At 37.9% G+C, this 27,628-nt stretch overlaps 1 protein-coding gene across 1 annotated transcript in view; it reads left to right on the forward strand.

The window, feature by feature from the left end:
* Positions 1 to 27,628, forward strand: part of appl2 (adaptor protein, phosphotyrosine interaction, PH domain and leucine zipper containing 2) — a 34,407-nt gene continuing 6,779 nt past the window's right edge. Inside the window, exons 1-14 of the mRNA XM_056452097.1 lie at positions 1 to 94; positions 1,820 to 1,918; positions 4,374 to 4,433; positions 4,529 to 4,600; positions 5,743 to 5,830; positions 10,235 to 10,276; positions 10,375 to 10,433; positions 13,689 to 13,835; positions 13,944 to 14,026; positions 17,641 to 17,793; positions 22,003 to 22,191; positions 24,732 to 24,774; positions 25,522 to 25,578; positions 27,484 to 27,578. Coding sequence (XP_056308072.1) covers positions 38 to 94; positions 1,820 to 1,918; positions 4,374 to 4,433; positions 4,529 to 4,600; positions 5,743 to 5,830; positions 10,235 to 10,276; positions 10,375 to 10,433; positions 13,689 to 13,835; positions 13,944 to 14,026; positions 17,641 to 17,793; positions 22,003 to 22,191; positions 24,732 to 24,774; positions 25,522 to 25,578; positions 27,484 to 27,578 — 1,244 coding nt within the window. The 5' untranslated portion in view covers positions 1 to 37. The remainder of the gene's footprint in view (positions 95 to 1,819; positions 1,919 to 4,373; positions 4,434 to 4,528; positions 4,601 to 5,742; positions 5,831 to 10,234; positions 10,277 to 10,374; positions 10,434 to 13,688; positions 13,836 to 13,943; positions 14,027 to 17,640; positions 17,794 to 22,002; positions 22,192 to 24,731; positions 24,775 to 25,521; positions 25,579 to 27,483; positions 27,579 to 27,628) is intronic.

Raw genomic sequence — 27,628 nt, forward strand, 5'->3', positions numbered from 1 at the left:
CTTGTATATTCCATTCCCACCGTCCCCAACGCGAAAGATGCCGGCGGTTCATCACAAATTATTACTCGAGGAGGCCCTGCAGGACAGTCCGCAGGTAAATGTTTGTTTGCTGGATCACTGTGCATCGCTTTAGCTCTCAAAACTGTTTGGATTTGTGCGTTTTGCGTTGCAGACGCGTGTCTGTCGCTGGTCGCAGCGCGTCCGCGAAAGCTAATCTAAATAAAACATCAAAAGTTTGAGCAAAATGAAGTGGAGGATCACCTCAGCTCGTTTAGTTCACGTAACTGCATGTTTAGGTTCATTTCTAAAGAGCTGCTTTCTCAAATAAAGGCCATAGAAGAGACGCATCGTGCACGTATGTTGGTCATATGTTTATAAATATTAGAGACGCGTGTCAAATATACGTGCGTCTGACGCTACAAACGCGTTGTGTTTTATGCTTTCAGGCTTTAAAGTTGTAAATGTGTTGCTGGTAGTTAAGTTGTGAATGAAATTGGCCTGTATGGGCGGACTGTGGTGTTGTTTATGTGGTCAAACCCACTTATGTCTAATACTAATACATTTAAGCACGTATCATATTTGAAACATCAACGTTATGTTAAAATAACAACATATGGTCGTCATATTAGCGTCTAACATGTATTAGAAATCCAGTGAAACGTTTCTAAGAAAGCCTTTCATCTATTATTTTATGTATTGTATATTTTTTGACTGCAATAAACTTAAATAGGCCTAATTTGCATGTTCATAGTATTGCAGTTCATCAAACAGTCCAACCTCTCCTACATACTTGTGATATTCTGACTGAACTAATGATTTACTTCATAAGCAAGAGTTATGTATCTGAGTCATCACAGCCCATAATGCTCTGTGCTGGAGATTGTGAACCTACAGATAGTAGTCTCCGCCTGGTCGATTGCTTTGTTTGCATGTTAGAAACACACCCAGAAGTCTGTGCTGAACACACCTGCGCTTACACCCATCACACTTCACAATTAGGGTAAAGTTGGTTTAATAGTCGCACATTTGGACTTTCTCCATTCTAAATAGTGAGCTCATATTAGCAGCCAATGACTATCAAAGTACAACATTAGCAGTCAATTAAATGAGCTAATGTTGTTTTGAAGTCATATTTACATGTGATTTTTAGACAGAAATATTCAAAGTAGCATCGTAAACGATATAGAGAGCGTGTCACAAGTTGCCACTGTTAAAAAAATTAACAATTTTGCGAATATAAAACCAACTTTACCTCAATCGATTCACAACGCACCAGTGCTAACAAGCATAGCTAGCAAAAAAGTGAAAATTTGCTATTCATTTGCTCCCCTTCAGGTCATCCAAAGTGTAGCTGCTGTTTTTTCTTTAGTAGAGCATTAAAGAAAGCTTTTAAGCAGTTCTTGATTCATCATAAAATGCTAATTAATGGCTAAAAACACTTTGAGAGTCAAAAAAAACCACATACAGGCTAAACAAAATGATTACCAGTGTCTTCTGATGGTACACTGAGCTCTTATGAAACAAAGTTGAGTAGAAACTGAACATTATTTTACTGTGTTTCGCTTCACAAGACATTATTGTTAGTTTTTCCTGGTTGTTGTTGTTTTTACTCTCAAAACAAAAGTACTGTTATCATTTATTTGTACTTTATGAATCAACAAGTATCTAAAATTCGTTCATTTCTACTGAGGAAAACTATCTTGAATGACCTGAGGGTGAGTAAATGAACAGCTGGTTTTCATTTTTGGGTGAACTGTCCCTTTAAATACGCTGTTAAAAACGGATGTTTTTATGCGTCCTTTATTGGTTGCTGTTTCAGACAAGGTCCTTGCTCAGTGTGTTCGAGGAGGATGCAGGAACTCTCACAAACTACACAAACCAGCTGCTCCAGTCTATGCAGAGAGTGTTTGGAGCACAGGTATGCACACTTCTACATTGACTTCGACAGCGAAATGTAGTGTACTACTACTTTATCGTGCACAATTTAATTAATTATTTTATTTCTATTTCATTCCACTTTTTTTCTGCAATGTAGATTGTATCAAAGCAGCTTAATGTAGACGAAGAGAGGAAAAGTATTTTAATGAAACAGATTATTTAGCAAACTTTCTCCACCTATGAAACAAATTTCCTTGTCTGATGATGTCACCAAGGCCACAGGGGCCGGACTTATTTTCTTCTTGAAACTATATAGAGAAGAAAACTATGAAACTATGGGAGAAACATAGAAGCATAATTAAATATTACATTTACATATTATATTATTAAAGGTGCTGTATGTAAGTTTTTGACTCCTGTAAAGCATAAAAACACCATAATATGTTTGCAGATATTTAAGAAACATGCTAAGTGAACATATTTGTTTATCTGAAAAGCAATGCTAAAATCAGTTATTCTGTTTTGAAAATGTGCGTTACATGCCGGAATTTAGTTTTCTCTGTTTTGGTCCCTTTAACCTGCCCACTGCCAGTTTAGCCAATTATATTTCAGCACGCCGGGTTGCCTTGGTGGAAAACAGCGTATTTTATTAATTCAGTCAGGAAGCCTCTCAAAGTGTGCGTCTGCGACCGAAATGCGACCTCTGGTGGACAGTATCAGACTCCGCAATGAGATGCAGATTTAGAGTACTACATGAGGTTATTAATTAGCAAATAATATAAATATTATGAATGTAAACATTAGGTGAGCAGGTTAGATTGTAACCGCGTGTTCTAACAACACGCTACGTGACGAGATTTGCAGTGATAAACAATTTGGCTGTTTGCACCGGTCGAAACATGACAGAAATTTAAATACAGCCATTCAGAAATCCAGAATAGTGCACTCACTGCACACCAACGAAATGGTAAGGTTTATAATCTAATTAATAAAACTAACCCTCTTTAACATTATTAAATGTAGATGCTGAATCACAGATATGTGTTGGTTTTGAGTCTAAAGTTCAATCTTAAACATTTTATTTTAAAGATCTGAAGTGAACTATCTGCTGCTGTTTTCAGTAGTATGGCAATAAATGTCATGAAAAATGGCATTCAAACTCACATTATTAGCATTTAACACTGAGTAAAGAACATGAGGTGTTCCTGAGGTGATCATTGTCAGTTTTCGGTTATTCATCTGCTAGAAATAGAAGCCGTTTCTAAAATATATACTTCAGGTGTTGGTTAGGACAAAAACTCCTTTTAATATGGAAAATATTCCTTCCATCGCATGCCGTTGCTTTTATTTACAACACCGTTTAAATCAGCATTTAGGCTCGACAGTCAGGCACACTGCTGTTGAGTCGTCAATCTGGCAACCTGCGGTTGCGTGTGTTTTAAACAAGATGTGCAATACCTAGTTCAACCACTGGGTGTCAAATTTACACACTGCACCTTTAAATGATAAAAGGCCTTGATTGAAATGAAATCGCACATGTTGTCAGGGAAGCACAGTTGTGTGATAATTGGTACATTTTTTTCTAAATGCCAGAGGGTGCTCTCATGCCGAAACTCCAAATACACACAAAGAGGACACCCAGGAATCGTCTTTGTAAACATGTTTTTGCATAGCAAGTCTGTGAGCAATGAAAGGTTTACTAGAACTGGCTTCACTGACAAACTGTGCATAAAAACACCTTGATTAATCACTTATAATCAGTTATAACCCTAAATATGTCAATGTAAACCCTTAATATATGCTAATTATTTCAAGTTTCATAAGTGAAATAATACTTCTCACACTTCAGCCTCCACATCAAAGTTCATGAAAGCAAAGAAGGTCAAGGTGCTTCAGAATTGGCCAGCCCAGTCACCAGATGTGAACATGATTGAGCATGTCTGGGGTAAGATGGAGGAGGCATAGAAGATAAATCTAAAGATTCTTGATGAACTCTGGGAGTCCTGCAAGAACGCTTTCTTTGCCATTCCAGATGACTTTATTAATGAGTGATTTGAGTCATTGCAGAGATGTATGGATGCAGTCCTCCAAGCTCATGATGGAGTCAGACACAATATTCATTCTGTTTCCACTGCAGCATGACTTTATATTCTATACTGGACATTATTTCTGTTAATTAACAAGACTTTTGTCTAAGCAAAGTCAGACCTTACTGTACTAATTCAATAATTCAAAATCAAGGCATGATCATATTTTATTTTGGTCAAATAAGCGTAATCTAGAGGTCTTTGCCTTTCATATAAGCCACTTCTGATACCAAATGATCAACAAGAAGTCCAGTTATTATTTATTGTTCCTAAAACTTGGATAGATGACAAGACTTATGTCAGGTAGTATATATATGTGTTTTGTAAATATATTCTCATTAAGTTGTTGTTATCTGTTAGCATAAATGTGTTTGTGTGTGTGTACTGATATGTAAATGTCCTTTGCAGAATGAAATGGCTCTGGCGACCGAACAGCTTTCGAAGCAGCTGTTGGAGTACGAGAAACAGGTGAGGGCTGTGATGAGGAATTCTGGGATATTCTGAATGTCTGATGTGTTTCTGATCAGTCTGACCCGATGCTCTGTTTGTGTGTGTGTGTGCAGAACTTTGCTTTGGCCAAAGGAGATGAAGAGGTGATCAGCACTTTACAGCAGTTCGCCAAGAGCGTGGAAGAGGTGAGTGAGAGGGCGTGTGTGTGTGTGTACGTGAGTGGGTGCATGTGTGTCTGCATATGTCTGTTTGTGTGTATGAGTGAGTGTTTATGTGTGCATGCATGCATGAGTGTGTGTCTTTGTGAGAGGGAATGTGAGTCTGCATGCAAGCATGTGTCTGTGTGTGTGTGTGTGTGCGTGACTCTGCAGACTGTGCACATGAGTTTGTGTTTTTTCAGGTGTGTGTGTGTGTGTGTATGTGCATGTCTGTGTGCGTGATTCAGTGAGTGTGTGTGTGTGTGGGTATGTGAGTGAGTGTTTATGCATGCATGAGTGGGTTTTTCTGTGTGTGAGTGTGTGCATGCGTGACCTTGCACATGCTTTTGTGTTTTTGCGGGCGTGTGTGTGTATGTCTGTGTGCGTGATTCAGTGAGAGTGTGTGTGTGTGTGTGGGTATGTGAGTGTTTATGCTTGCACGAGTGTGTTTTTGTCTGTTTGTTTGTGTGTGTGTGTGTGTGAGACCGTGCACATGCATTTGTGTTTTTTCGGGCGTGTGTGTGTGTATGTCTGTGTGTGTGATTCAGTGTGTGTGTGTGTGTGTGTGTGTGTGTGTGTGTGTGTGTGTGTGTGTGTGTGTGTGTGTGTGTGTGTGTGTGTGTGTGGGTATGTGAGTGCATGCGTGAACGTGCACATGTATTTGTGTTTTTGCGGGCATGTGAGTGTGTGTTTGTGAGCACGTGTGTGTGTGTGCGCATGCTTGAGTGAGTGAGTGAGTGAGTGCTTGCATACGTGAGTGTGTTCGTGCGCATTTGTGCGTGCATGGATGCACGTGAGTGTGTATGTCTGTTAGTGAGTGACTGTGTGAGAGTGTGTGTCCATCAGTGTAGCGAGCATCTGCTCTGTGCTGTTGCTCTCAGGCAGGAGGTCTGATGTTTGCCAAGATGGCGAGATCACCTGGTCACAAGACCTTCAGCCTGATCACATGACCTTCACCAGTCGCCTCACATTGTGCCAAATGTTAGTTCATGTTACTCAGGCTAAAAAGTAAAGCAGCAGCAGTTCAGAGTGACTCTCATTTTCCTCTACTGTCAGAATGATTCAGTTTATGTTAATATTAATAATGTTTTAATAGCATCTAATTGACATCTGTTGGTTTCTCTCTCCAGCTGAACGCTCTGCACTCTGAACTGTCCACACAGATCGCAGACAAGATGGTGTTTCCTATGGTGCAGTTCAGAGAGAAGGACCTCACTGGTACAATCTCATATAGTTTTCGTTCACCATTCATTTGAATTGCTTTGTTTCAATTACTGAATAATGAAATGTTTGTATTTTCCTACTATAATTAAGAAAATATATATATTTAGCTTAAAACACACATAATGGCCCAATCCCAATTCTATTTTGGTACCCCTTCGCCGAGTGTGAAGGGAAACAGCTTCAAAACTTACCCCTAAGAAATGGGACAGCACTACAGCACCATATGTGATCAATCGCGATCTCTTGCTTCATATGAGATCAGACGATGGCGACTGCTGTTGTTATTATAGTTGTGTTATTTTCTGGTATTTCTCTTAAGGGAATCACTGAAGGCATATATCATGTTCTCTTAATGATCTAATGTGGCAATAAGATCGTAACTGTGCTGCGCATTTACACAGTGGCCATATGCATCTATGTAAACACACCAAAAACAACATTAACATTATAGCAGACACTGCAAAAAGCTCATTCTCAGCCATTAGACTTTTCTGACAGGGCATTCGAGTGTCAGAATGTTGTGGGACTGCTATACAGGAGTTATGATTAATATAAATAAATATAAATATATAAATGTGATAAAACACATGCTTGTTTATTGTAAAAATTCATAATAATGACCACAAATACTAATTTGTGCATCTCTTGATTCTGTGTGCAGCCCTGCTGCTGCTGTAGCTGGTGTATTCTGGAAAATTTTCTTACCCCTTGGTTTCGAGTGTGGTCCCTAAAAAAATCGAGGGGTATCTAGCCCTTCCCCTTAGGCCTACGCCTCCAAGCTAAAGAGAATTGGGGAAAGGGCTAAGGGGTAGAATTGGGATTGGGCCTTCGTCTTTTAGTTATCTGAAATCAAATCAGTTTTTACTTTTTTTATGTCAATATTATCAGCTCCTGCATGACTTGCAAAATTAACCTAGTTAAGCCTTTAAATGTAACTTTAAGCCAGGTGTAGGGAACCTATGGCTCGGGAGCCACATGTGGCTCTTTGACCAAAAATATGTGGCTCTCCAGCTGTCTCCCTTCAATAAAAAATTAAAACTGTCACTAAAAATCAGTTTCCTTTTGAAAATACAATTAAAATGACCCTTTTATTGTATATTTTTACAGCAAAATGAATAAGAATAAGAATAAAAGGACGTTTCAACCAATGCGCGTGCAGCGCTGTGGACTAACTTGAATCGCGACACCAATAATGAGCATGCCGTTTACATTTAGATGGTAACCTTGCGCCATAAAATTCCAACAATGTTCATGAGTGGTGAAAAGAAAGAAATTCTACAAATTGTCCTTTATTAATACATGGACTTGCTCAACATGTGATGCTTCATATATATCTCTAATGGCTCTTTAAAAAATGCATTTGCCAAAAAAATTTGAAATGGCTCTTTGCTGAAATAAGGACCCCTGCTTTAAGCTGAATACTAGGATCTTAAAAATTAATTACTAAAATATTATGTACGCAGGGATGTGATTCTTCCAAATAAATACAGATTTCCGTATTTTCTGAGCTCAATGGGGCGACCCCTGTGATTTGCGTAAATCCAGGAGGGGGGATGTCTCAGTCAGGTTCATCATTATCAACGCAGAAGAGCTGATTGATGGTTTGCGCCTTCATTGCTCATGATTGTGCACAAGGAGGAGCATTAACTGCTTCATTCCGGAGGTCATTCAGATATAATGATATTGTTTAGTTCTATAATAGAGTGGAGGAACTATGACGTCAACTTCTAGGCTAATCGGCTGTTAGCATGAAACTGGTTCCCTCAATAAAATCCCTTTAGGATTTTCCTATAGGCTTTTCGAAGATTGCGAATAATAAGCTCTGTGTTCAAACACTGTTCATTACACTTACATGTTTTGTCCAGCCGGATAATCCTCACACGAAAATACAACTTTGAGCACTTTTGGATCTTAAATGCTAACGCAAGAACTTAAAAGCTAACATTAGGCTATAAACGAACTACAGTGCCTTCAGGGTGCTCGCCTGTGACGTCAGCACCACCCTGCTACAGACAACTTTTCAAGCTTAATTTTAGAAATATACTCAATGACAAAGATTTAATCTCTCGGTTTATTATATTATAGTCCACGCTTTATATTATAAACAAATAAATACACAAACACATCTGTATAGACCTGTATATAAATACATTTTGATTTGCTTTACGGTTGTTGTAAAAGTTTTAAAACTGTATTAATAAATGTGCCTACATAGTATTATCATAAGACAGATTTAAATAAGAGTATCACTCGCGTGCACACAGTCCACTTACCATAGTAGTAGACGACAGAAATGAGGCGTGAGGGACAAGTCTATCAAATGTCTGCAAATACCATCATAGATAGAGAACGATCAATATTCTTTTTTTTTTTGTCAGCGAAGTGCAGCGAAAAGCAGCCCATACAGTCACATCTGCTATACATTTTAAGGAGGAGTGTAAATACTGCAGTTATGACAGAGTTAAATGTGTTCGGATGAAGAAAAAACCTGACGAAAAATCACGTGATCACGTTAAAGTGACAGTTAACATGTATGTATTTCTTACACATTTATTCACACGTTTGCATTACTGAGAGCAGGAAGGAGACAGGCTGCACTGGTAAGCAGTATCTTCATAATATAATTAAAATAAATGATCAACAAATTAATCTGCCATGCCGGTCTCAAGTGAAGGCATTATTAACACGTGTTTACACTAAACAGCAGTGAGTTCGGTAAACTGATGACCTTCACGGCCAATCACAGTCATTTCTGTTGAGCACGTGAGCACAATGGCAAATCAGTGCTGTTTAAGAACGCGCTCAAATGTTAGGGAAAATAGACGTTTTTAAAACTTCAGTATCGAATGGTACCAAATTCCAGTATCGCGACAACCATAGTATATTTCAGTGTTCTTTAATATTTTTTAATCTATCTGATGTTTATTATGTCTTGCCTTTAAAGCCTAGTTCACACTACAAGATTTTAAGTCTGATTTGAGCCCGATTTGGAAGGTAACGAACTCGCCGACAGATCAGGCTGGGATCGCAAAAAAATCGGCAGGCGCTCGGCAGTCTTTATGTGTGAACTACTGAACAACGTGTCAAAGAGGCTCGCTGAAGCATCGCAAACACCTCGCAGACAGAAATCCAATATTTAGCATGCTGAATATTCCAGAACAGTCCGCCGACTCGACCCCACGTGCGGTCAGATGTAGTGACGAGCTGCAGCCAATGAGAGAGCATATCAGCATGAGCTGAATGGCCGTGTGCTCGAGCTCAACAGAAATGTCTGTGATTGGCCAGAAGTTGCATCAATGCACTCGCTTCATTCTGCAGTATCATGAACACGAGAGTAGGCTATATTAACAGGGGAACTAGCATTCTGCAACTATTAGAATTACCATACTGCTCATTCTGACCGTTCTCACATCATATTCCCATTCAAAATTCTATTGAGATATTAAAATTAAGCGTTGAATGTCTGTCATCACATTTTATGACATCATTACCCTACAAATATTATCTTTTTTTGGTAATACAGCCTATAAATATGTAGTTACGATACTAGAATATGAGCAAAGATCTGGGCCTCGCTTTCATTTTCACTTTCTTAACGGGAGCTATTTCCCTGCACAGGATATGCTGTTTTGAAAGATATATCTGAAGTAAATTTATGTTTTTGCTACCAGAAAGTTATGTTTATGTTAGCAGGAAGTTGCTAGGCAAAAATGCACGCATATTTAAAGTCACAGCGAAAAGTAGCAGACATGCATGCAGTCATTTTGAACTGGTAATTAAAGGTAGAAATGCTCAGTTCTTTACTGTTTTGTAATTAAAACAACCAACAATGTTAGAAAGAAGTACACAGATATTTAGGAAACGCCAGGGTGTTATAGATATGTTTTATTTCAAAGAGTTATTAAGTTACAAAAATTAAAAACTCTCTGTATATCTATTCACCTGAACCTTGCAGATGAGCGATTGATCCGCTAATGCATCAGCTGACTGATGATGTTTTTAAATGCTCCCTTGAAAACTTGAAACTCTGTCAGTGATGTCAGCACACAAGCAGCCAATAGTGTTCAGCTTTTTCTGACGACTCCTCCCTCAATTTCATTGGCTGTGCTTTGGTAGCTAGACTGAGCTGTTGGCGAATGAGTTGTTGTCAGATCATGTAGTGTGTGACCCCCCTCTTGTGAATCATTTAGGTAGTGTCACGTAGTGTGAACACCACAACGATTAAAAGACACAAAATCAAGTCATGTAGTGTAAACGGCTGTGTGAACTAGGCTTAAGACTCTCTAATTATTCAACTATAGTTATTTTTCACTTATGTTTCTACTCTTTTAATGTGTTTTTATTTCACAAATGAGAAGTTGATGATGCTGGGATGTGTGTGTCTGTGTGTGTTTTCAGAGATCAGCACACTAAAGGAGATTTTCTGCATCGCCACTGATGGTATAAAGATTGTAATATCATTTTATTAAAAGTGGATCATTGAAAAATATTTATATTCCAAAAAAAAACCCCTCATCTGTCTGTCTTTTTCTCCTCAGAGCATGAAGCCGCCATGGTGAAATACAGCCGTTTGCCTAAAAAGAGAGAAAACGAGAAGGTAAACGTCAGTGTTGAGCTGTTAAACCAAACTGACCAATCAGAACGCAGCATTCAGCAGTTAAAGGTGTAGTGAACGTTTTCTAGATGTTAGCATCAGTATGTTAGTTTTCAAGGATATCTATAAGCTAGTACAAAACAATCGCGTTAAGAAGATGGTAAACTGATATATTAACATGTAACGCTTGTAGTTCGTCACTTCCGCCTAAATGCATCAAGGTTTTTTTTCACGTCACCTCATACTTCAGTTTCTCATCAAATCTTGATCGATCAAATGCTCTCTAGTGTCTGACATGCCCCAGCCCCTTCAAGACGCCTGTCATTTGCTTTTCTTTTGATGCGCTTGAACTCAACCACTCTCACTGGCTGAGCAGTGATAAAACAAAACGCTATTGGCTGCTTTTTGGAGCTACTCGATGTCCCGCCCTCTTTCATTTTAACATGCTTGTGTGAATATTTGGTCTCCACACAACCATGGTAAAATCTGTCATTTTACCATGCTTGTTTGGATATTTGGTGTTTACACAACCATGGTAAAATCTCTCATTTTACCAGGCTTGTTTGGATATTTGGTGTCCACACAACCATGGTAAAATCTGTCATTTTACCATGCTTGTTTCTATATTTGGTCTCCACACAACCATGATAAATCTGTCATTTTACCATGCTCATGTGAATATTTGACCTTCACACAACTATGGTAAATCTGTCATTTTACCATGCATGTTTGTATATTTGGTCTCCGCACAATTATGGTAAAATCTGTCATTTTACCATGCTGGTTTCTATATTTGGTCTCCATACAAGCATGGTAAAATCTGTCATTTTACCATGCTGGTTTCTTTATTTGGTCTCCATACAAGCATGGTAAAATCTGTCATTTCACCATGCTTGTTTGGATATTTGGTCTCCAAACTGCTCACAAACAGGGCTTGACATTAACATCCACCAACCCACCAAACGCAGGTAGATTTTAGCTGTGGTGGTTTAGACAGACACTCCCACTAGCCACTTTGGTTGAAAATCTAACTTTTAAATTTTCTTAAAAGCAGGGTTCAATAATAAAGATGGCCCTCGAGAATTGTGTTCGCATGAGCAAAAGAATTCAGGTGAATACCGAATGAGAGGAGGATCACGCACGCATTGAGACACAGGCGATTCTTTAGTGTCGCACGCACAGGTGATGTAATGTGCGCGAGTGTTTAACTGTGCCTGGAAAATGCAAATTCTGCGATCAGTTCTCTTTGAACTAGACTGAACAAATGTTCGTGCATCACTTTCAAAAGCTTGAGATTTAAACAAAAAAGGGGTTTTATTTAAGCAGCAGTGGTTGCAGCTTTTCGAGTGTTAATGGGCCCATGTGCACAGGTAGAGCTCAACCTTTGCAGAGCACATGCCATTTTTTCTCTTGCCTCTCAAATGAATGAAAGTGTCCATTCACTTTTTTATCGCCAACCACCAGACCCCCCCCCCCCCCCCTTCCCCCGCTCTTCACTTTGTGATCGTGAATGCTAGTATGGTTGAGTTATCATCTTTTACAGTAACATTGCTTTAATAGGTTAATTACCAACCTACGTCACACATGACATCACACAAGTTCAACCGCGCATACCGGTTGCAAAAAAAGACCAGTTGCAATAGCAAACATGTCGTGTTGTGCGGTAGGATGCCAAAATCAAAAGTCCAAAAATAGAAAACTTTAGTTTTACCGTACACCACACTGCTTTTAATGCCAACCGCAGACGTCTTTGGCTAACAGCTATCAGAAGAGCTGAATGGAGTGAGGACCTATTTAAAAATGCTCGACTCTGCAGCTCTTCTTTTATATCAGGTAAGCTCACGCTATGCTGAATCATACACATTACTCATTTTTGATCACAGCAATGCTTTCAGCAAAAACAGTTAAATGTGGTTAAATGTGCTAAGAATGAAATGTGGAAAGTAAGTTCACATACCCTGCCGTACAGAAGCAGTTCGCTGTCAGAATGCAGGTGTTTTTTCTTGTTGATGATTACCCAGGACTTGTAAAGCTCCGTCTTCTTTCCTTGTCTTTGGCTTGGCAGAACATCAGTTTTTAGCACTACATAGTGTTGAATCTGGTAATCATGGAACATTATTTCTTGCACATGACCACACAGAACAAATCTGTTGGCATCCAAAGACGTGTAGGCCTTTACCTTCTCTCTTGTAAAATCACTTGGAGTTTCAGTGAGATAGTTTTGCATTTCGGGCTGGATGCTTGGTCATTTCGTCTTATCCAATACCCATTGAGAGGATGCTATCGCAAATGGACCTGTCAGGTGAATGCCGCTCACTTTAACGTTCATTTTGCAGAATAACTGTGCTTATCACTGGGTGATAAGCTGTTATAATACGCTGAAAGCATTATGTAAATAATATATATAATATGTTATCAATATAACTTATCTCTAATACAACAACAAACTCTGTACCACATCAGATGTCATTCCCTCACTGTAAATGCTTGCGCTCCCGTTTTTTTTATTGCAAACTCACTGAGCGCACCTCCTGAATGTTTACAAACATGGTAATTCGCCTATAGGAGAATAACTTCCCATTTATGTAGTGAACTGATGATCTGAGACCTTTAGCCAGGATAGACTACTGTGTTCTAGATACATGACATAATATTTTTGAAATGTCAATAGTTTTTTTAAGAGAAGCGATGTTGAACTATTTGCAATTTGTGGCTAAGAATTTTTTTGTTGTTGATGTAGCCAGAGGAAAATTTGATACAACACTATGAAACCACTACCAATTTGCTTATGCTCATTGAGCAAAGTCACACACAACACACAAAACCGTGAAATGAAGTCATGTGGACATAATACAATATCTAAATTAAGTAATTTTACCATGAAAAAGTTAAATTTATGCATAAAAATATATTTTTGCATCAACAAAATCGTGGCTAGTGAAAATGGCGGGTGGCTAGTAATGTAGAAAAACTACTAGCCACAGTGGCTGGTGATCAAAAAGTTAACGTCGAGCCCTGCTCACAGGCATGGTAAAATCTGTCCTTTTTATCATTGTGTGTTCAACCTTGAATATAAACCAACTAAAATATGTTTACCTGAAAGTAAAATGCAAACAGATGTTTTGCTGAGGGGCAGGCTTAGGTGTAGGGCTTGAAAATGTTGTTTAGTCGGTATAAATAGAATAGAAGTGAATGAAAAGTCCCCAGAATTCACTGAAAACTAATATGCTGTGTGTGTGTGTGTGTGTGTGTGGACAGGTGAAAGCGGAGGTGGTGCGAGAGGTGGCGTATTCACGCAGGAAGCAACACCAAGCGGCTATGCAGTATTATTGTGCTCTGAATGCGCTGCAGTACAGGAAGAGAGTGGCTATGCTGGAGCCCATGCTGGGATACACACACGCTCAGGTCAGACTTCAAACTGCACACCAGTCTGATCAGGACTGTTTTATCCTGTTTGATCTCGTTTATGAGCGTTCCAGATGAATATTCATCAATCCGCTTTGATTTCCGCAGATCAATTTCTTCAAGAAGGGAATGGAGCTGGTGTCCAAGAAGCTGGACGGTTTTCTCAACTCTGTGTCCAACATGAATGAGAGGTACCACACTTTGTTTCTTACATGACCTACACTCTGTCTGCGATTGGTTCATTTTGCTCTGTTCTTTGATTGGCTGCACACGCACTTGTCAACTTCCCTTCACTTGTTATCTCTGGGGAGTCCTTGCTGACATTTTAAAGTGTTTCATTTCGTCAAGTGAATGAGGGAAGCACATGGACATACCCTTGATCCCTCGATTTAGACCAATGGAGCGTGTCGGCTTCATATGTCCACCACAGCACTCGCATGTCCCAGATTGTGATTGTGTAACAGTGTAGTTCCCAAGTGCTCAAGAGTTTAGGGCTTTACATTTAAACTAGAGCCGTCAAAATTAGCGCGTTATCGCATGCGATTAATTAGAAATATTTAACACTTAACGTTTTTTAAATTTAACGTTAACAAATGAACGCAATTAACGCAGTTGCAGTTTTTTTTTTATTTCCTGTTGTGGCCGACATGTGTTTAACGTGCAAAGAAATATGGATAAGACCAAGGAAAAGCTTTAGAAGGAAAGTTTCAGTATAAAACAATTGATGTCGCATCACCAGGCTATCCAGCGTCTCCTCCAGTTTCATTTTTAATCTTTCGACTTTAACTGCAGATCAGCAGTTCACTTTAATTCAGCAACATATTGTTCATGCCCCGTGACAATTATTGGATGAAAATATGAAGTAAGGACTACTGGAAGAATGTAGTTTTAATGGAGTTTGATACCGCATGGCGAATGGAAAGAAAAACCTCCGCATTTCGTGACTCAAATTTGATGAACGCGAACGTGCGTGTTGATGAATCTGAAGAGAGTTGCTCACCGGGTGCACTGTACTGCGCGCGTTGTCTTTCTCTCTCTGTGTGTGTGTGTATATTGCCCAATCCCAATTCTACCCCTTAGACCTTCCACTTACCCCTCGTTTTGCGCGTTCCCGTAAAGGGGTAGTGGTGTCCCAATTATTTTTAGCTTGAAGGTGTAAGGTTAAGGGAAGGGGTATACACCCCTTCATACGAAGATTTTTCAGGACGTCAGTCGAAACCAAGGGGTAAGAAAATTTCCCAGAATACACCAGCCACAACAGCAGTATTGCTGCACCCGGAAGTAAGGAGATGCACAAATTAGTAATTTTTGTCATTATTACGAATTTTTACAACGAACAAACACCTTTTAATATATTCATAACCGTGTTCGTGTTTTACCATCATGCTTAAAAAAAAAACGCAAAAATAAAAACCGCTAAATATCGTTACCTATAATCCATAATCATAACTCCTGTACAGCAGTCCCACAACATTCTGACACTCGATGACACTGGAATCCCCTGTCAGAAAAGTCTAATGGCTGAGAATGAGCTTTTTACAGTGTCTGCTATAATGTTAATGTTAATGCTATGTGTTTACATAGATGAATATGGCCAGGGTGTAAATGCGCAGTACATTACGATCTCATTGCCACATTATATCGTTCTGAGAACATAATATATAATATATAATGATTTCCTGAAGAGAAATACCAAAACATAACACAACTATAATAACTACAGCAGTCGCCATCGTCTGATCTCATATGAATTAAGAGCTCGCGATCACATATGATGACGTGTGCTGGTGCTGTAGTGCTGTCCCAATTCTTAGGGGTAAATTTTGAAGCCCTTCCCCTTCAAGGACCAAGGGGAAAGGGAAGAAGAAGGGGTAGGGGTACAAAAAGAGAATTGGGATTGGCCTATGTGTGCGTGTGTGTGCTTTTACTAGCAACAAGAGCAAACGCCTGACATCGCTGACAGTGTCCAAAGTCTCTTAAAGGCATTCTATATGTATTCTATAGTCTTTGCGGTGTCCCTATCCCTCCAAGCTGTTTAGAATTAAATGTGTAGAGATGGTATGACCAAAGTCCCTGTAAGAAGTCTATAGTCTTTGGTACGTGCCTTTGATGTACCCCTTGGCCACATTGTCCCCTGATAATGTCAATAGACTGTACTGTCCTAGCAACTGGCTAAATGTTAAGAGGACAAAACAAAATTGTTTCTACTTTATAATTAATGTCCTCAGCTCACAATACAACTTTACAATGAGTGCAACTGTTTGTATTCAATACCTTATTATTATTATAATTTTCCATTTTCCATATTTGCAGTACCTGTATTTTGGATTTTTTTTTGTAGTCCAGTTAGAATCCAACATGGAAATCAATTTAGTTTGTTATTAGCATTGATTGTTTTGAAATTCAAATGTCATTTACATGCCTGTGTTTTTATTCCTGTAATAAATATGGCTTTTCGCGATTAATCATGATTAATTACAAAAAAGTGTGATTAATTAGTTAATTTTTTAAATCAAGGATATTCGAGGGAATGAGACTTTGTGTGCTTTCTGTCTGATTGACTCCAGCTCTGCGTCTATGGCTGCATTTACACTGCAGATCTTGATGATCAATTCTGATTTTGTGACTGTATCTGATTTGTTTGATGACCTGCTTACATCATCTTTTAAAAGTGACTCGTATCCGATCGTCTGCATTTACACAGCACATGGTAAAGGCGCAATGACCAGGAAAAAAAGAGCGGGCGCTGACTAACAGCTGATAATTAAAGAGCGCGTTTTCTCTATTCCTGTATGTAATCTGTTCGCAGCTTTTGACAAGCTGTTTTACTATAGTTTATGACAGAAAGGTTCTCATTAGTCCATCTTCTTTTGATATATAGGCTTTTTTTAAACCTTTGGGCATCTTAATGTAATGTCCATGGCGTGATTTATGCACTAGTTTTATATTAGTTAATATTGGTTACGTAGCGGACATTGCGCTCTCTCACTCTTATTAACATGCTTAAAGAGCTGTGCTTTATGACAATATAACAGCTGTTTAAGTCCTCGTGTCTGAGATTAAAGGTTTGGGACTCTGCTGAAGTCTGTTCTGAAATGAAAGCGTCAAACTTGACGTCATTCGCTATGGGTTTTAATGACGCGCGACTCACATTGACAGGTGAAAATCCGATCTACCTGCTTACACTGCAGACACGAGTCCACAGATCCGATTCATATCGGATAAATTTCCACATATGAACAAGGCCTGAATCTGATTTGAGTAAATCAGAATCCATGTGATTTGTTCCTGCTTACACTACATGGACCATATCCGATCTGTGCCACATGGGAGAAACAAATTGGAATTGGGTCCCTTGAACAGTGCAGTGTAAATGCGGCCTATGATTGGATGCTGTGATTGGATAGGCTCAATCTTCTCTGTCTCTGTGATTGGCTCCTATTCTGTGATTGTTCTGTGTCTATAATTGGTTCATTTTGCTTTGTGCCTGTCATTGGCTCACGCTTTCCTTTGTGCACCTTCTGCCCTGTGATTGGCTCTCACGCTGTCTCTGTTGTTCCCTGTTTTGTGGTCTGTGATTGGCTCAAGCTCAGTGGTCTGTGTTTATGATTGGCTTATTTTGCTTCATGTCTGTGATTAGCCCACAATTTTTCTTTGTGCTCCTTCTGCTCTGTGATTGGCTCTCACTCTGTCCCTCTGCTTATATCCTGTTTGTGTGTCTATGATTAGATTGACTCACACTTTGTGCGCTGTGATTGGCTCATTCTGTTCTGTGATTGGCTCATACTCTGTATCTCCTCTTCAGCATTGAGTCTCAGTTGGATATTGATGCAGAGGTGATGCGCTCGTCTCAGAGAGAGCTGCTATCTGTGGATGACTCTGTCTACATGCCGGACCACGATCAAGCTGCCGTCAGTCGCGCCCTTATCCAGAAAGCCGGTTACCTCAACATAAGGAAGTACGGTTCTCTTTACACTCAATATATGGTGATAATGAACATGCACAATATTAATATCGTTGGCACTTCAAAATACATTGAATAATTATTTATTATTTCAACTTAAGAACATATACATCGTATTTGCTGAGGTGTTCGTCACAGCGCCAAATGCTTGAAGACCTATTTTATTTACATTATTTTATCTTTACTTTACAAGCTTAAGTTTAGCTTAATAGTTTAAACATGAGCATTTTGACATGTTAATGAGGTCTATCACATGTTGAAATATTCACTGGAATGCCTAACATCGTGTTAAATCGTAGTTGTAATCATTTTATTAAATCAAATTAACTACTTCAGTTATATTTTTTTAAAACTTTAACGGTAGTTTAGTAGCTAGTAGTCTTTTTCTCACTGTTTATTTTAATCCACTTTATAATGAGACTCTTTTATGTTGTTAAGTGTTTGCAAAAATTGTGCTTAATAATCCCTTTTTGCAAAATAATATGGTTGAAACATTTAATAATTTGAGTTAACCAATAATTTGGTTGCTATGCTGTATATTTATCTACAATAAATAACAATAAACTTTATTTTTTTATATAGCGCCTTTAAAAGTAGCATCATAAGGCACTTTACAGACATAAAATGCGCAGCAGTAAAAAATACATACAAGGATGAATGCAAAAAAATGTAAGAATAATTAAAAACACATAAAATAATAATAGTAATAAATCTAAAACTCAAATAAAAGCTACCCTGAAGTAAGTTAAAGAGATGATTTAAGAATGCTCAGGGATTCTGCATTGCGAATGTCAGAGGGTAAAGAGTTCCACAATACAAAGTAATACACAAAGCATTTTTTATTATATCCGTTATAATGATGACACACACAAAAAGAAATTTAAACCAATAGTATTAAACGTCTTGACACCAAGGGAAAATAATAACTCAATCTGTGTGAGGTTCAAACCTGGGATCTTCCTCTCAGACTGAAAATCCCGAACACCCACAAAATAATTATATATATATATATATATATATATATATATATATATATATATATATATACACTGGCGATCAAAATTAGAGAACAATTTATAAATAATTGAACAATTCTGAAATAACGTCATCTTCACTGCTCAACAGTTGAAGGAGTTTTTGTCCCGTCTATACCATGCTACCAGAACACCTTTTCCACAAAAAAAACTAAGGCATTTCAACAAAAAACATTATTTTGCAGAAAACACACTGATCAAAATTAGAGAACACTTTCAGATACCTCCCAGTTATTGGTGTTAATCTGGCACCTGGTGCTAATTTCACTGATTATCTGTCAACCCCTATTTACCTGGCAGCCTAACTTTCAGTTTCACTGACTCTGCAAGATGGTGGACCATTCTAAAGTGACTGAAAGCCTCCGGCAGCAGGTTGTCCAGATGAAAGCCAAAGGGATGACCCTATCAGCCATAGCAAGACAAGCTGGTCGTTCCAAATCTGTTATTTCAAGAATATTGAATCTTTACATCATCACAAACTCATTCAAGTCCCCCAAGAAGGCTGGTCGTCCACGGAAGACAAATACAAGAGAGGACAGGATACTGCGGAGGATCTCAATGGATAATCGTTTCCACACTGCAGCTGGAATTGCTCACCTTCCCTGCGTTCATCACCCAATCAGCCCGCAGTATTCATGCAGGACAATGCTCCATGTTACACAGCAAAATGGGTAAAGCAATTCCTTGAAACTGAAAACATTGAAATAATGACATGGCCTGCCCAGAGTCCTGAAATCAACCCAATAGAAAACCTCTGGAAAATCCTTGGCGACAAAGTTATGGCCAAGAAACCCACTACAGTCACTGAACTGTGGAGGAGACTGGAAGAAGAGTGGACCAAAATCACACCAGAGCAGTGTGAGAGACTAGTGCTGTCCTGTGGCCGCAGATGTGCTGAAGTCATTCAGAGCAGAGGCCTGTACACTTCCTACTAATTGCTGACTGTTGTAACCTTCAGAAAAATTTGCTGTAATCTTTTTCCATGCTACAGTCATTGTTGTTCTCTAATTTTGATCAGTGTGTTTTCTGCAAAATAATGTTTTTTGTTGAAATGCTTTAGATTTTTTTGTGGAAAAGGTGTTCTGGTAGCATGGTATAGACTGGACAACAACTCCTTCAACTGTTGAGCAGTGAAGATGACGTTATTTCAGAATTGTTCAATTATTTATAAATTGTTCTCTAATTTTGATCGCCAGTGTATATATATATATATATATATATATATATATATATATATATATATATATATATATATATGTATATATATATATATATATATATATATATATATATATATATGTGCAATTGTTAAATAAGGTTTTGGGGGCGCCAGACAAGTTTATAACTTGCAAAAAAACTAATCTAAAATTTTTAGATGCCCCAAATAGCAAAAACAAACTTAAACAAAATCATCCGTTACTTACAAACACAAGAGAAAAATTGAAACAAGAAGAGAGAAGGAGAACAAGAAAACCGAATGCTGCTTGGAAATATTTAATAAACTCAATGAAATGGCAAATACTGATTCGACTCCAAGCAACACAATTCAAAATAATCTTCTCAATATCCAATGATCTCTCGTGAAATCATTGCAGACATTTTAAATAATATAAAACAAAAATCCTCCTTCACTTGCAGCTTAGGTCAATATAGTATCATATACTGCGATAATTTGATTAATTGCAACACGAAAATTTGATACCATCATTCAGACCTAGACCTGGGCTGGTATAAGATTCTGATGGTATGATAACCTTGGATGAAAATATCACGGTTTCACGATATTGTGATCACTGCTTTAAAATAAGAATGTCTAAAAATGTCTGGGTAAAAAACTAAACTTTTTTCCCCCATTGAGCACAATATATTGTATTTTAAGAAACATTTCAAATATTTTGGAACAGTAAACATGTCAAGATAAATAAAGTAAATCTTTGACTTTTTACAACTTTCTGACTTTCTTTACAACTTGAGAAGTCATCTTTGGATATAAAGTAAAGCCACTGCACTGTTCTAGAGCATGCTTGGATGTTGGTTTATAAGCGATTTGTTTCTCAGATGTTTGCTGAGTCATGACAATACACTACCTGACAAAAGTCTTGTCGTGGATACCAGTTGTAAGAACAACAAATAATAACTTGTCTTCTAGTTGATCATTTGGAAAAGTGGCAGAAGGTGGATTTTTTTCGATGAATCATCTGTTGAACTGCATCTCAATCATCACAAATACTGCAGAAGACCTACTGGAACCTGCATGGAGCCAAGATTCTTACAGAAATCAGTCAAGTTTAAAGGAAAAAACATGGTTTGGGGTTACATTCAGTATGGGGTGTGTGAGAGATCTGCAACATCAACAGCCTGAGATATCAAGACATTTGTGCTGCCCATTACATTATAAACCACAGGAGAGGGCAAATTCTTCAGGAGGATAGCGCTCCTTGTCATACTTCAGCCTCCACATCAAAGTTCCTGAAAGCAAAGAAGGTCAAGGTGCTCCAGGATTGGCCAGCCCAGTCACCAGACATGAACATTATTGAGCATGTTTGGAGTAAGATGAAAGAGGCATTGAAGATGAATCCAAAGAATCTTGATGAACTCTGGGAGTCCTGCAAGAACGCTTTCTTTGCCATTCCAGATGACTTTATTAATAAGTGACTTGAGTCATTGCAGAGGCGTATGGATGCAGTCCTCCAAGCTCATGGGAGTCAGACACAATATTCATTCTTTTTCCATGACTTTATATATACTGTTCATTATTTCTGTAAAGTGACAAGACTTTTGTTTAAGCAAAGTCAGACCTTACTGTCCTAATGAAATAATTCAAAATCAAGGCATGATTATATTTTATTTTGCTCAAATAAGCGTAATCTAGAGGTCTTTGCCTTTCAAATAAGCCACTTTTGATTCCAAATGATCAACTAGAAGTCCAGTTATTATTTGTTGTTCCTAAAACTTGGATAGGCAACAAGACTTTTGTCAGGTAGTATACTGTTGTCATAAAAAATATAATCATAACAAAACTATGCCCTAACAGAAATTGTTAGCAGTTGTAAAAACTTGACTTTTCCAAACCATGGTAAACCTGTTATTGTCTCATGCCTATGCAGACCTGATGATTGAACATGCTGATGTGTGTGTGTGTGTGTGTGTGTGTGTGTGTGTCGTGCAGTAAGACAGGTCTGGTGACGACGGCGTGGGACCGGCTCTTCTTCTTCACTCAGGGTGGGAATCTGATGTGTCAGCCGCGAGGGGCAGTGGCCGGCGGGATGGTTCTGGATCTGGACAACAGCTCCGTCATGGCCGTGGATTGCGAGGATCGACGATACTGCTTCCAGATCACATCACCCAACGGCAAAACGTATGCAGAGCCCTTCATCTGAATCATGCGCTTGTAGTGTGTGTGCTAAGGTTTGATCCGGCTTTCAGTGAGTTTTTAATAATATAAATTAAAGGCGTAGTTCACTCAGAAATGAAAATTGCCATCATTTACTCATCCTCCTCTCGAGTTTCTCCCTTTTGTTGAACACACTGCAGAATATCTTCCTTTATGTCGAAGATATTTAGCTCAGGATAAAACAGCCATTGACTTGCTTAGTATTCTTTTGTTCCTACTATGGATGAACTACTATTACCGAAGCTAAATATCTTGTTTTATGTTCAACAGAAGGTTTACACCCACTTGAGGTTGTGGAAATGAGGAAAGTCTTATTTATATCAATTTAAGGGGCTTAAACAGCATAGAAATGAACCTTTTTTATTTACTTAAAGTGCCACGAAACCCTCCTGTCTCAGCAGGGTGTTTTCACACCTCTAAAAAAAGTCAGGAAAGTGGTTTGGAAAAAGTCAGGAAAATGGTTTGGAAAAAGTCAGGAAAGTGGGTGTGTCTCGCTCTGTTTAGGTGGGAGTGTCAGTGGAGGGAAAGAGAGAAGATTTTGCATAAAAATGGGAGTTTTTCGTTTGAGCACGCACTGATTTTCACAGAAGCAAAACAACACATAGACACATGAGAAAGACAGTGACTGTGTTTACATCGACATCAGTAATCGAATTATTAACCAAATCATTAATTTTTCGACTTTAACTGCAGTTTGGCACTTTCACTTTCATTCAGGAACATTTCATGCATGCCCCCAGTGACAAACGAGATATTGTATGGGAGGATGAACTGCTTAAAGAGTGTAGTTTTAATGGAATGTTTGATACCGCACGGAGAATAGGATAAAAACCTTTGCATTTCTCAGTAACTTTCTCAGAAAGCCGTGTGTGTATAGACTGTCCTGTCACAAAATGCGGCGAAAATCCTACACGATGGTAATAGTTTGATTAAGGGGTTTACATGTTTACACTCGGAGAGAAGCATTTACAGCGGATCTTTCAGTCTATAATATCGTACTATAATATTGCAGTGATATTAACGTACTGTAAACTTAGTAACTAAATCATTTTGACTAAGGTCTGTCTTTAAACACTGAAAGAGTACTGCTGACCATACGAACTAACTTTGCCATCTGAATGAACAAACAAAGAGCACTGATCACACACACTTAACAAATCTGTAGAGACAGGACAATCAACACCAACTGGAACTGAGTCTTTTTTTAAAAGGAGACGATCAGCAAATCTGCATTTCCAGATGTGAAAAGCTCTCGGGTAAAAAATGTTTCGTACATACATATTTCTGCCGCGCGTCGCGTGCACTGTTATCCACACTTGAGTCCAGCTGCGCTCTCATAGCGGGAAATGAAAACCTTCGTTGCAGCACATTTAAAAGCGCAACACTGATGACCCATGTCTCCAAACAATTCTTGTTCTTCCACTTGTTTTGGCAACACAACGTGGCGTCTCTCTGCCGCCTGTAAAAAGGTCTTCGAAGCTGTCATGCATATTAATAAAGTTGCACCTCATTCACAATAGAGCGCGCTGATTGGTTTGAACCAAGTCTTTCTCATTAATTAATGCTGCACACTCAGAGACGTCACGATGTACTCGCAGGTACAGACATCCAGTCTCCAAGCAGGAATACATGCAAGTATCTAATCGCCGGGACGCATCTTCAAAAATTCGTTTCATACCAGAACAACGAATGTGCTCAAAATAACCCAAAAACAACCAATTTTCACTTTTTAGTGAAATATGTGTCCTAATGGTGTTTTTAGCAGCGTGGGACACGTATAGGGCTGCACAATATATCGTTTCAGCATCGATATCGCAATGTGATCATTCGCAATAGTCACATCGCGAGCATACGCAATGTGGAGTCTGAATTATAATTGTTCATTTCACAAGTGTTTTTTGGGGCCTGTGATCTGTGTGAGGGTTTTGAAAGCATTGAGGCCTAAGAAATTGTACGGTTTGTAACTTTGACAAATTGATAACGATTTAATAGTTTATAAAACGAAGACTATGCAGTGTATTTTACATTTGATTAATTATTGTACACCTGAATAGCTCAACAATCAAACACTGTTTATTTAATTTGTATCTTTTTCTTTATTGAATTTGTCTATGATTGTTGATTGTCTCTTCTATTTTATTCCTATGCACTCCCCTACAGAATCATCCCAATCAATCTAAAATGATCAATTCTTTCCAAATAGTTATTCAGCACATCTACAGTAGATAAACAGTATTCCTATTGCAATATATATCGCAGAATAAAAAAATATTGCAATATTAGATTTTTCCAATATCGTGCAGCCCTAGACACTGTCAACATCTCCAAAAATGTGTTGGTGTTTGGTGAATCTTTAAAGGTATTAACACATTAAAAGAGCATTAAATATCACTAAATAAGCTTGCAAAATGTACATATGTGCTTTCGATCACCTCTGGATGTGGTCAAAATTGCTGAAAAGCTTAAAGTGCTTCAGAAAAGTGTTTCTTTTCTTCTGTTTTCAGATCTCTGATACTTCAAGCCGAAAGTAAGAAGGAATATGAAGAGGTATTTACACACTTTAGAAAAAAATACACTCATAAATGTCTGTCTTAAGGCTGATTTATACTTCTGCATCAAGAGTATGGTCAAGTGCAGCCTCCACATGGTCGCATAACCCTCGCCTTGGTGGATGGCAACACTGACGTGCACTGCTCAAAAAGTGTAACTTCACATTGCAATGATGCGTAGCGCAAGCTCTGTGATTGGTCTGTTTGGTAGCGCTGCCGAGTGTGGGTGGTGCTGAGAGGCGCAAGCCTGACGGAGTGATTGTTTACAAGTGTTGAGTCCAGTGAAGGAGCTCCAGATGGAAACTGTTGTTTTGTGTTTACCTTATGATTAAAGTTGTTGCACGTCCGCCGGTTGCTGCCTCTGAATGAGCGAGTTTTAGCTACTTGTACGTTAAGGTAGCGTTCAGGAAAAACAAAACACTCACAAAGAAACTCATCACAGAGGAACATAAAAACTACTGCCAGCTAGCGTTTGGGAAGTGTTCTTGCAGAGCAACATAATCAGCATGCAGAAGTATAAATGCAAAGCTACGCGCAAGGCAGGCGCCATGGGTCACGCCGGTCACTCAACGCTGAAGTATAAACCAGCCTTTAATCGTACTGCATTATACTTTGGGTCTGCTGAATGCTTGATTCTGATTGGTTAATGAACATTCTGAGGTGTGCGGTTATTTTCTTATAATTCAATGGCTTGTCATCAGTTATTCCTTATTTATTATTGATCCTCATTCGTTTGTGTCCACAGTGGATTTGCACCCTGAACAACATTTCCAGACAGATTTACCTGACCGACAATCCTGAGGTATTAATAAATCTATCTATGGTTAATTATTTTGAATAAAATATGTTCATACAAAATTCAATAGATGCGTAATTAACAAGGCTTAGATGGTATGTATTTAGAGCAGGGATGCCCAAACCTTTTCTTGAGGCTCTTTTCTATGAAGAGTTAAAATGATTAGAAAGCTTTGCTTTATATGAACTAATACAGCATCATTTTATAATGAACTTATTACAGTAAAAAGAAAAACAATCTCATTTATAACAGTATAACACTAGTTTTTGCCTTGATTTGCTCACCGAAGTCTTTTGCATAGCTCTCTATCTGTCGAGTGACATTATATGCTGTACATTTGGAAAAATCTGATATTTTATGTATAGATATGTTTTATTTCTGTGTATATGTGTATGAAATAAAACATATCTATACATAAAATACTAGATTACATCTTATCTAAATCAGTGTATATATATATAGTGTATGTGTATGTATGTATGTATGTGTGTGTATGTATGTACTGTATGTATGTATGTGTACAGTTAAAGTAAGAATAATTAGCCCCCCTGTTACTTTTTTCCCCCAATTTCTGTTTAATGGAGAGAAGATTTTTTTCAACACATTTCTAAACATAATAGTTTTAATAACTCATTTCTAATAACTGATTTATTTTATCTTTGTCATGATGACAGTAAATAATATTTGACTAGATATTTTTCAAGACACTTCTATACAGCTTAAAGTGACATTTAAAGGCTTAACTAGGTTAATTAGGTTAACTAGGTTAATCAGGTTAGGGTAATTAGGCAAGTTGTTGTATAATGATGGTTTGTTCTGTAGTCTATCGGAAAAAAATATATAGCTTAAAGGGGCTAATAATTTTGTCCTTAAAATGGTGTTTAAAAAATTAAAAACAGCTTTTATTCTAGCTGAAATAAAACAAATAAGACTTTCTCCAGAAGAAAAAATATTATCAGACATACTGTGAACATTTCCTTGCTCTGTTAAACACCATTTGGGAAATATTTAAAAGAAAAAAATTCAAAGGGGGGCTAATAATTCTGATTGCTGTAAAATGCATATACTTGTGTAATATTTTTTGTTACCAGGCAGCGATTTTTATCTGGAGAGACTTTTTTTAAATGTGAATCCTTTAAAAATGGTAGAATTGTATGCATTATTTATTGTTATAGATGTATTTTTATTGTTTTACACTTTTTTTATTGTAGAAAAGTGTTCTTTATAAAATGTTTTAATCTTTGTTTTGCCATAAAATAGCCTGAGAAGCTGAAATAGCTTCTAAAACACTCTTTATTAGTTCAGGTTTTGGTTTTGGTACTCGCTAATCTAATCAATAATATATTATAAATAATACGTAAAGCATCCTATAGAAGATATTTATTTAAAAGAAAGATCTGTGACACCGTGATACTCATTCATACTGAACTCTGTGTCTATATATGTACATTTGAAGTCAGAATTATAAGCCCTCCTGTGAGTTTTCCTTTTCAAATATTTCACAAATGATGATTAACAGAGCAAGGAAATTTTCACAGTATGTCTGATAATATTTTTTCTTCTGGAGAAAGTCTTATTTGTTTTATTTCGGCTAGAATAAAAGCAATTTTAAATTTTTTAAACAACATTTTAATCTCAAAATTATTAGCCCCTTTAAGCTATATTTTTTGATTGTCTACTGAACAAAACAACATACAATGACTTGCCTAATTACTCTAACCTGCCTTATTCACCTAGTTAAGCCTTTAAATGTCACTTTAAGCTGAATACTAGTATCTTGAAAAATATCTAGTCTGATATAACGTACTATCATGGCAAAGATAAAAGAAATCAGTTATTAGAAATGCGTTATTAAAACTGTGTGTTGAAAAAAGTATCAATTATTAGTATAAATGGAGCTGTTGTTTTCAGGCGGTGGCAATCAAGCTCCATCAGACGGCTCTGCAGGCCGTGACTCCCATCACCAGCTTCGAGAAGAGAGCTGAAGGATCTCCAAACCCTGATAGGTCAGTAACAACACCTAACAAACATCTCCATATACTCATCCCAATAATCA

Source organism: Danio aesculapii, chromosome 25, assembly GCF_903798145.1.
Source record: "Danio aesculapii chromosome 25, fDanAes4.1, whole genome shotgun sequence".
NCBI lineage: Eukaryota > Metazoa > Chordata > Actinopteri > Cypriniformes > Danionidae > Danio > Danio aesculapii.